Source organism: Tiliqua scincoides, chromosome 5, assembly GCF_035046505.1.
Source record: "Tiliqua scincoides isolate rTilSci1 chromosome 5, rTilSci1.hap2, whole genome shotgun sequence".
Classification (NCBI taxonomy): Eukaryota; Metazoa; Chordata; class Lepidosauria; order Squamata; family Scincidae; genus Tiliqua; species Tiliqua scincoides.
In genome coordinates this window covers 122965439-122976401 of record NC_089825.1, presented here as the reverse complement: position 1 = coordinate 122976401, position 10963 = coordinate 122965439, and the positions used below count along the sequence as shown (strand labels likewise).

Genomic DNA, 10963 nt, shown 5'->3' with positions numbered 1-10963 from the left:
CCAAGGGGCATTTTTCAAATCTTGGCGCATGGGCAAAGGGGTAGACCAAGCTTTTATATTCTTCGCCTCCCTAAACGCTTCCTGCGCGCTAAGGCGCATGCGCGTTCTAACGGGTCTGCGCTCGGTCTGTGCGCACGCGCGCCTTTGGAACCCTTCACTTGTCGCCCTCTATGCGCTCCTCACCGCAGGAGCGGTGACGCCTTCTGCGCAGGCGCAACGTCCCGCCCGCCCCTGCATAGGAAAAAGTCCTGTCTTCCTCAAACGGGTGGGTACCCGGATGTAGATGCTAAGCACACAGTGCCGGCCGAGGTACGTCAAAGGAAGGTCTGAGGTGCATGCGCAGTGGCTGCTCGTAGTCTTCTTTCTCTGGGGTTGAGGCGCCTCTGGGCTGGTCGCTGGGGCCTGGGACCAGTCGGGGCGGGGGGGGGGTCTGTGGTGAACCCAACCTATCTCCCTTGGGGAGGTGAGTGTACCTGGTGGTGGGTGGGCAAGGGTCAGAGGAAGTTATGAATGAAGGGGGGAAGTCTGGGGGGGTGTCAGTGGAGGTGGAGAGGTGATGTTGTGGGGGGGTCAGTCGAGAGGGGGAGGTGATGTTGGGGGATTTCAGTGAAGAGGGGGTGGGCATGTTGTGGGGGTGTCAGTGAAGAGGGGGAGGTGATGGTGTGGGGACATCAGTGGGAGGTTGGGGGTGTCAGTGGAGGGGGGTGGTCATGTTGTGGGGGGTCAGTGAAGAGGAGGTGGTATGTTGTGGGGGGTCAGTGAAGGGGTGGATGTCATGTTGTGAGGGGTCAGTGGAGAGGGAGTTCATGTTATGGAGGGTGAGTGGAGGGGGAGGTCATGTTGTGGGGGGTCATTGAATAGTTGGTGGGGGTCAAGGTAAGTGATGCTCTGGTGGGGAAAGAAGTGAGGCTCAAAGGAAAGGATTGTCAAAGATTGGTAAGGGATGAGGAAGCTCCAAGAGCATCTGGTCTTAAAAGGGGGAGCTTAAGATAGGAGGCTGGGGGTTGAAAGTGGGTGGGAAGAGGATCAGCAGCAACTCAGGCTGGTAAGCACAAGTGAACGGCTCTGGGGGGGCAGCAGGAAGTAATATCCTGTGGCAGAGGTTTGCTAGGCAAAGGCCTGCGGGCACATTAATGCACACAAGCCCAGGTTTTTGTCATAGTGCAAAAGATCCTGTTAACTACTGCTTAAGTGCTAGGTGCTGCGTAGAACATGGGAGTGACCCAGGTTCTGCCCAGGTGGCTTTTAGTAGGTAAAACTGGGATGAGATCAGATGCTAATTATGGAAAGGATGAATCACTGATTGTGAATATAATTGCCTTTAAGGTTTTGAAGGATTGTTTTTATCTGTGGAAAACGTAGATTTATGGACATTCCTATCTTTGAGACAGGCTGCTCCAGGAAATGTATTTCATCTAGTCCGCTTATGGAAAACCTGGTGTTCAAGGTCTCCCTATGCAATTGCTCTTTTTTTTTTACAGGTGGTGATGTCAGCAGAGGCCACAGCAAACCTGGTCCCACTTCCTGAGAACTGTGCTCCACTTGTCCCAATCCAGCAATGTAGAGATGGTGGAGGAGGGGTAGCCGGCGTGACCTTTGATCTCAAGCCCCTGAACCCCAGCAGCAAGTATGTGAAGCTGAATGTGGGAGGGTCCCTGCATTATACCACAGTGCAAACCCTCACCAAACAGGACACCATGCTCAAGGCTATGTTCAGCGGCCGGATGGAGGTGCTTACAGATAGTGAAGGTACTTGCCCATGTTTCCTGTTGTATGTCTGCCCTGCCCATGTAGTCAGGAACTCTAGTTTCAGCATGATGGAGATTGTGTTGTGAATTGTATCTACTTTCCAGGATGTTATAACACTGGTTGAAAAGCACCAATATTGGTACCACTACTATGGCATGTGGTCCTTGGTCCCACTGCTGTAGTGATCATGCAGCACCGCCTTGTCTGACCCTGCTGGAAGTGGTGATGGCTGGGGAAGTAGTGCACCACTGGATAGGATGTGGCTGTGCAGCTGCCTGGCCCTTCAAAGGAGGCATGGTTTGGGAAGGAAGGGTGCAACTAAATCTAGTTATGGGGTGAATTGCCTACTTCAGTGGATAGCTGCCATTGTGGTTCATGCAAATGGTAGTACAGGTTGAGACTAATTATTCGCGTAGGTTACGTTCCAAGCACTCAGTGGATGGCAAAAAACTATAGCAAATCAATTTTAAAAAGTTTCTTTGCTCCCATGACCTTTTGACTCTAAGATAAGAGTCATTAAGACAATCCATCAACCAGTCCTCCAAGAGCTTAGAAAGCTTCACTCAGCCCCTCCCTTCACCAGTACAAAGTGATCATCTTTCTTTCACATGCTCAGGGTGAAGGGAGGGGTCTACTGGAGAGAGAAGGATTGATGGATTGTTAGCCAGCTACCCTCTCTCTCTCATTAAGGAGGCTATTGTTAAAGGACTGTTCAGTTTAGATTTGTATTCTGCTGTAACCCCAAGACTCTGAATGACGTAAGAATTAAAAGCATTAAAATATATATAAAATTTTAATTAAGATTTTTCGGGGCATCCTATTCTAGATTTCATTTGAGAAATAAGATTTATGGTGTAGGGTTGTAATGCCATCTTAGTTGTAATGCCTCAGCTATGGACTCTCCTCCCAAGGGAAACTGCCTAAACTAGACATTGGTTCAAATAGAAAAAGAATAGATGACTGGCTCTTGATAGTTTTAGGAGGGCTTTGAACATGATCACTCTTGAAATATTGAATGGGTGGTATTCTCTTTGTAGATTTGTATGATATTTTTCTGCAATCTGATCAGCTGTTTTGGGAGAACCCCACAATGGAGATAAAGCAGGGTGAAAATGAGTTGGGAGAAACCAACAGATTATTTTCCCAAAATAGTCTATAAATGGTTGCAAAAGAATGAGTGCCATTTCAGTACTGGCCCAAATAGTGACTGACTGTGAGTTTTAAGCAATTCTTGCTCTGATCCTAGCCAGTAGCTGGAGCCAGACTGACCTTTATGTTAGTGATTATGTGTTTGCGACACACATGTCGCAACACATATGTGTTCCAGGACACATGTGTTCCAGGACAACACAGTCCTGGAACGAGCTGGAATCCCTAGCATGTATGCACTGCTGAAACAGAGACGCCTGCGTTGGCTTGGTCATGTTGTGAGAATGGATGATGGCCGGATCCCAAAGGATCTCCTCTATGGAGAACTTGTGCAAGGAAAGCGCCCTACAGGTAGACCACAGCTGCGATACAAGGACATCTGCAAGAGGGATCTGAAGGCCTTAGGAGTGGACCTCAACAGGTGGGAAACCCTGGCCTCTGAGCGGCCCGCTTGGAGGCAGGCTGTGCAGCATGGCCTTTCCCAGTTTGAAGAGACACTTGGTCAACAGTCTGAGGCAAAGAGGCAAAGAAGGAAGGCCCATAGCCAGGGAGACAGACCAGGGACACACTACACTTGCTCCCAGTGCGGAAGGGATTGTCACTCCCGAATCGGCCTTTTCAGCAACACTAGACGCTGTGCCAGAACCACAGTCCAGAGCGTGATGCCGTGGTCTTCTGAGACTGAAGGTTGCCAACAATGATGTGTTTGCAAGTCAGGGTGGGTCCTCCTCCTCTTTCCCGTCAGCTGCTGCTCAGTATTTCTCTGACCCATGTTACTTCAACATATAGCCTGTGTAATCCCAAGGGCATTGTGGTGGTGTTATCATGTGCCATCAGAGTGCCTTCTGCTTTTCAGAACAGTATCAACAATAATGACACTGGTCCCTGGCCCAAAGAATTTACAATTTAATCATGTCAGCCAGAAAAGATGAAGAAAGATCACTGTACCCTATATATATTTTTTCTCCCAAAACTAAAAATTGGGGAAAGCATTGTCTGCTCTGCAGCATTCTGACAGTATTCCAGTTTGCTCTATTTCAAGGAAGCCCATGCAGTGAAGCACTCTCCTCATATATACTCAGTTGCAGCCTTGGAAGACTATTGGAAGCCACAGTTAGTTCAAAATACAACTCCTAGGCTACTAATGTAGCATTGGGGCCTCATCTCACTAGGCTTTAAAACAAGCCAACTGGCTCCTGGTTAACTTCTGAGCACGATTCAAAGTTGTGATACTTAACTTTTAAATCACAGCTTGGGATTAGGACACCTCAGGGATCACCTACAGCTATGTCAGCCTGCATGTACACTGAGAGGTGTGTTGGAGTCTCTCTTCTGGGTCTTTCATGTCCTATGCAGAAGCAAGTGGCTGCTGAGGAGAGTGCCTTAGCTGTGATGCCTTGTCCTTGGGATGCTCTCACCATGGAGACTTGCAGGCCGCTTAAATAGCTGTCATTCCAGTGCCAGGCAAATACTTTTATTCTCTCCATCTCTTAAAACCACTGTCAAATTGGTTTTGTTTCTTCTGCTTTTACTGTGGTGTTTCTAGCTGGTTTTTATCTTAGTCTTGTGAGCTGTCCAGGAAGTACTAATGCACTGAAGAGTGGGAAACAAAGTACAGTAAATAAAAATAATAATAAACTGAAACATCCTTTGATTTATAGTAGGGAGGGAGAGACACTCACTCACCTTAGCTTGAATGTTCTAGAAATCTGCCAACATTTTGAATTTGAGAACCTTTTCAGATCACATCTTGAAATTATCATTTATTTTAAAAATTGATACTTCACCCTTCAATAATTTCCCCCCAGATAGCTTATAAGCTAACACAATGCTATAAAATACATTTGTATGCCCTGTTCTTTGTTTTGATCTCATCTTTACCATTCTTCCCTCAGTAAGTCATTCTTGATAACATAAGCCAGGGGTCTCCAAACCCTGGCCCAGGGGCCAGATGCGGCCTGCAGTGAGCCTCTATCCAGCCCACAGTCAGCCTCTTGTCCCCTGAAAGCCTCTGGCCCACTTGACTGAACATGACCAGAGCTGTACTCTGATTGCATCTGGAGGGTGTTCTGAGGGCCTGAGAGGCTGAGTGAATGAGCCCACTCATTCATTTATTCATTCATCTAAGTTCCATCTCTTAATTTAAATTTTATATTTAAATTTTTTTCCGGCCCTCAGCACTGCGCCAGGTATTTGATGCGCCCCTCTGGCCAAAAAGTTTGGAGACCTCTGACATAAGCTAAACAAGTCCTGCCTTTTTGTCATGCTGTCACTTTGTAAAAAGGAGGTCTTTTGTGGAAGGACTAAAAATTAGTTCTCACTTTTCAGGTTGGATCTTGATTGACCGGAGTGGGCGCCATTTTGGAACCATTTTGAACTACTTGCGAGATGGCTCAGTGTCTCTTCCTGAGTCCCAGCGGGAACTGGAGGAAGTGCTGTCTGAGGCACGGTATTACTTGATCCAAGGCTTAGCTGAGGACTGCCAGCTTGCATTACAGGTGAACTGAGTCCCTGCTTAACGAATCAGGAGGAATGCAGAGACTTCTCTGAGCCCAATGCATGCTGCTCAGAGGAACTGAAGTATGACAAGTTCTGAAGCATCTAAAAGGGCTGTAGTGTGCAACACTCTTTCTCTCTTGTTTAGCAAAAGAGCGAAGCCTATGACCCCCTCTGCCACATCCCCATGGTGACATCTCCCAAGGAAGAGCAACAAATCATTTCAAGCTGTTCCAAGGTAAAGAGATTCTGAAGTTTCATGAGGCTCAGCCCTTGGGAGATTGTGTGGATCAGGCCATTGTGAATGCATACATAGGTGACTTGGCTAGTGTCCTCTTTCATGTCCATGAACTTGTGTGAATAGGCGGCACAGAAGGCTTCCATGCTTCCATCATTAGTAAAAGCGTAGCTCCTAGAGGGCAAGATCCGAGTTGTAGCAGTAGTCTCATGATCTATTTGAGGCATAAACATTCTGATTTTGGCAAAAAATAAAACCAGGAACTTGTGTCAGTGATTTACTGCTGATCATAGCACGTGGGTTATCACCCTCCCTTCCCATCAACGGCACATAGTCCTCTATGCCTCTATCCTTGCATAGGGTTTTTTTTCAGCTCATTTAATCTGCTGCTTCTCTTGGAACAGCTGTACTGATTTTTGTACATTCTATGACCAGGGACTACTTCACAAGGAACAAAATGGGTCTAAGTTGTAGACCACGGCAGTTAGAATGTTACTGTTTGAACATTCATGAGATCACTGCAGCTCAGCAGAGGCTGGAAGTTGCAGGTGACGGCCAACTTGTCTTGTGCAGGTAAAAAGGACAGCAGTAGTATGGGGAACAAATCTAGTTGTCTTTGCGTTTTGGAATGTTTCTGTGGTACACTTACTGTACCCATGTTTTCTCTCCTTTAGCCTGTAGTGAAATTGCTGCACAACAGAAGTAACAACAAATATTCATATACCAGGTAAGGTGCTTCATCCTACTTTTGCAAAGGAGTGTGGCTTGGCATTTTTTCTGCCGTCCCACAATTCCCATGCTTGCCAACAGCAGATGCTGCCACCTCTTGCTCATGGAGATGTATTTTTGAGATTCCATATCCCTTTTCTCTTCTCTTCTTGCCCTCCCATCTTCCTTCCCACCCCACCCTTAGTCACTCAGATGACAACTTGCTGAAGAATATTGAACTGTTTGACAAACTGGCTCTCCGGTTCAATGGACGAGTGCTCTTCATTAAAGATGTTCTCGGGGATGAGATCTGCTGCTGGTCGTTTTATGGGCAGGGTCGCAAAATAGCTGAAGTGTGCTGTACCTCCATTGTATATGCCACTGAGAAGAAGCAGACTAAGGTAACTCATCAGCCTCCTTCTGCTCTCCAGACGTGGAGCATCTTGTGCTTGGTACCTCAAGAGCACAATCTTGCCTTTGATGTTAGTAACCAGCAGCTTTCATGGAACTGTAACACATAACTACAAGCACCTTTCAGAGTTGCTTAGTATGTGCCACACACTTTGCAGAAGGAAACATCCACATCTGCTATTGCTCGCCATTTTAAAAATTAGCTTTAGTTATCGTACAGTTTAGTTAGCATAAACATTTGGTATTTTGTGAGGCTGCTTCCCATCCCTACCATTAGTGCAGTCCAATTTCTGTCTTGGCTCTTTGCAGTATGCAAGTCTGATAGTGGTGCTCATGTTTACTAACACCACTCATATGGAGACATGGAGTTGGGTGTCATCAGTATGCTAATGACGTTCAGCTCTATGTCACCATCTAATGAGTCCGGCAAAACAACAGAAGTACTGACTGGGTGCCTGAAGTCCATAATGGGCTCAGTGAAACTAATAACGTTTAAGCTGGGCAAGACAGATATTCTGTTGGTGGGCAGCCCAACAACTGACTGACTGCGGCACTGGAGTTCAGCCAGTTCTGGATGAGATTATAGTTGTTAAGGATCCGGTTTGCAGTTCAGAAGTGCTGTTAGATTGAGCCTTACCCTGGATTTCAAAATGGAGGAAGTAGGTGGCTTTTAATCATCTTAGGCTTTTATACTAACTGTATGTATCCTGGACCAAGGCAACCTGACCGTGGTTATCCAGGTCCTTGTAATTTATGTTTGACTCTTCCAATGCCTTGAAGACTGGAAACTTCAAATTTTTAAGAATAAAGCAGCTTGACTTCGGACTTAACACAGGTTATATGGACCACATCTAACCTTGTTAAACAGTTCCCTCTGGCCTTTTGCACATGTCTGAGTGCAATTCAGGGTGCTGGTATCTGTCTGTAAATGACTTGGAATGAAAGTACTTCAGTGACTACTTACGTCTATATGAACCTGCCACATTTTGAGATTGAGTGGTGAGATCCTTCTCCAGTTTCCTTCCCCTGCTGAGATTAGGCTGCAATGAGGAATGAGCTTCTTGCTGGTGGTCTCCTGCTTGTGGAATGTCCTTCCTGTTTCAGTATAACTGACACCTACACAGATGGCTTTTTGACATGAGATTTGTTTACCCAGACATTGGTTGAAGGCTACTGCTGCTGGTTTTGATATCTGTTTTTAAGCTATAATTTTTAATATTTGACTAAATACAAATTAAGTCTGCCTTTTCTTTCCCTATTAGGAAGTGACCTAAGCAGTTTATAGTATTAATTTTTACCCTACATATTAGTGAGAGAACTATCTGCTGTGATAGTGCTGCTAGCTTATTTAGATTGTGGCTTTATCACAACCTTGCCACCTTGTACAAAATACTTGCCTCAGAGCAACCACCATTTCCTCTCATGCATTTTTGCCAATTGCTTTGGTGCTAGATATCACCTGTTCATTATCTTGGTAGTGATTTACTCTGGTATATGGGGCAGAAGTACAAATAACCAGCTCTCTATTGTTTTGCTCTGATTGTAAACCACCTTGAACTGAGTAGTGCAGGCTGGGTCTAAATTTAAGTGAAAATATAAATAAACCGTATTCCTGTTTATAAGGCTCAAAATAGAGAAGTCCTTGTTCACTATTGCAGCAAACAATCTATTTCCATTCCATAGATGGGGAAATCAAGCCTGGGAGGGACTTAAAGCTGCCTAGTGACACTGTGGATAAGATGGAAATTAAGCCCAAACCATCCGAGTCCAATCCATTTTTCCACCTAGCTAACCCAGCTTCTCGCTTTGTTATACTTTTATCTTGCTCTTTCTCTAATGGGCAGCAGCAATTGAATTTTAGTTTCAGAGTAATCTTATGTGGTTGTTTAAGCTGAGAGATTGTAAAGCTCAAACTTGTCCAGTGACTCTGAGTGAGGATTTTAACTTGGGGTTCCATGCAGAAGTGGAAACATGCGCTACACTGGCATTCTTTTGACTGATGGATCGGTATTGCCCAGTGTGACCTTGTTTTCCCATGTGCTCAGGTGGAGTTCCCAGAGGCACGAATCTTTGAGGAGACCCTGAACATCCTGATCTATGAGACGCCACGTGTGCCAGACAAGGCTCTTCTGGAGGCAACAGGTGGAGTGGCAGGTGGAGGTGGGGGCCCCCTCCGAACAGGTGATGATGAAGATGGGCGGGAGCACCGTGTCCGGCGCATTCATGTCCGCAGACACATCATGCATGACGAACGCCCCCATGGCCACCAGGCTGTTTTCAAAGACTGATCCTGCCTCACTTTCAGTATCCTCATTACTCCGCCCATTCAGTGCCAAAGGGGGACTTGCTTCCTCCTTTTCACTCCAAGGTCTTCTCAAGGGTGTCTGCACCCTTTCCAACCCATACCTCTTCCTTTTTTGGCCTTTTCTACCCTATTGCTGTTCCTTTATAATCTACCTTATAGTGATAATTGACACCTTGATCCATCCTAGATTTTACTCGCATGCTCTTTTCCAATTGTTGCTTTTCCTTACTATTTGAGTCTTAAGCCTAACTACCTGACCTTCCACTTTTTCCTTCTCTGGTTCTCTACTTGTTTCATAGTCTTCATGAAGCCACCTAAACTGGATAACAGTCATTTATTTGCAGTCTCTTTGATCCAGGCAATTTTTTGGACTTAAGACTACCTGATTCTTGGATACTTCTCTAAATTTAGATTCATGAAACAGCATTAATACAAAAATGCCTGGATGTGGTTAATGTGTGTCAACCAAAGGAGCTTACATTCTGACTCAGCTTGATATTGGACCTTTGGTGACTTTCCTGTTGAAACATCAGTATTGATCTCTTGTCCAAGGGCAAGGTGCTTCCTAGTTTAGGGGAGTATCAGAATGCAAGAAAATAAAGATCTGTTTGATCTTTACCCTTGATACATTTTTATTTTTCTCTTGCCCCTTTGTTTCTCATTGCCAGATGTTTCTGGACATCCAGTTTTAATTTATCTGGTTTTGCTTGTGTACTAAAACTGTTTTCAGTAAAACTGTGACTATGTACCATTTTAACTTTTGCTTAGAATGGGTTTGGAATAACTGAGATGGTAAAGCATTACGCCACAAGGGCAAAGGAGGTTAAAGTCAATTTGAAGGTAATCCAGAAAGATTATTTTCATGTAAAACAAAACTCTGCAGCCTTTCCCATTAGAATAGGGGTAACCAGAATCTTCCATGGAGCTAATTTCCATGGAAATGTTCTTATCTTGCTAGAGAATAGTATAGAGGAAAGAGCAGAAGTTCTCAAATAGCTGCTGCATTTGTTTTTTGTTTCTTTCCCCTCTGGGTCAATACATGGTTTGACATTACCTCCTTAAATAGTGTGTGACCTGGACCTTATCTCCCCATGTATTCTCCCTTCCCAGTGTTTCCCATTCTAAGGTACGGCTTCAAAATAGATAGGGTGCTGCAAGCTCGGATGAGTTGTCCTACACACCAAGAAAACACGATTAAAGCATTTCTTCCCATAGTTCAGTACGAGATGCAACATAGACTTGTTCTGATCTCCATATTTCTCCAATCTTGCAACAGACATGGAACACTTTGCTTTCTCCCTTCTTCAGAATGCTTTAATTCCCTCTGTTTTCCATAGGGAATGGGATGTTTTTAGCAAGAAAACACAAAGGGTACAGTCCAACATAGAAGGGATTGTTCTAATGTTGAGTGAGGGAGAGTAAAGAGAGTGGTGTGAACCATTACATGTCATAAAATGCAGACTGGTGAAGGTTATTTCTGGAGGGAAGGTGCTGTTCTCTTCCCCCCCCCCCCCGGTACATCCTCCCCTCCCTGGAGGAGGTAATCTTCTTGCATTAATTGTAATTTTTTGTATTTGTATAATTTATTTTAAAATTTGTGTTTTTCTATTAAATTATTGTAATAAAGGTTCCTGCTTTAAAGAATGATATTCTGTGTTTTTCTACACTTGAAAGAGAGATCCAGATATAGGATGCCATTCTTCAGTGTTTTATGTAGGGCTGGGAAATATGCACCTATCCAAAGAATATTACAAACGGTGTTATTGGGCTGATAGTCCTTCTGTCTAGGCTAGAATTTTGTATATGATACTAGCCATCTGCAGATGTTAGAAGCATGTGACTGTGGATGGCAGCTGGTAGTGCATGGGCCAAATCCTACCCACAACAGTTTTCAATTGCCCTGTTCA

General features: G+C 44.9%; 1 protein-coding gene across 2 annotated transcripts; it reads left to right on the top strand.

Moving 5' to 3' along the window:
* Positions 1-244: 244 nt before the first annotated feature.
* Positions 245-10685, top strand: KCTD13 (potassium channel tetramerization domain containing 13). Of its 2 annotated transcripts, none has more exons than XM_066627791.1 (7): positions 245-309; positions 1482-1749; positions 5227-5396; positions 5543-5632; positions 6307-6359; positions 6546-6741; positions 8797-10685. In XM_066627791.1, the coding sequence occupies exons 2-7, from the start codon at positions 1488-1490 to the stop codon at positions 9037-9039; spliced, it is 1014 nt and encodes a 337-aa protein (XP_066483888.1). In that variant the 5' UTR covers positions 245-309; positions 1482-1487; the 3' UTR covers positions 9040-10685. The 2 variants fall into 2 exon arrangements, with proteins under 2 accessions (XP_066483888.1, XP_066483885.1); XM_066627788.1 differs by lacking the exon at positions 245-309 and adding an exon at positions 419-463.
* Positions 10686-10963: the final 278 nt, after the last annotated feature.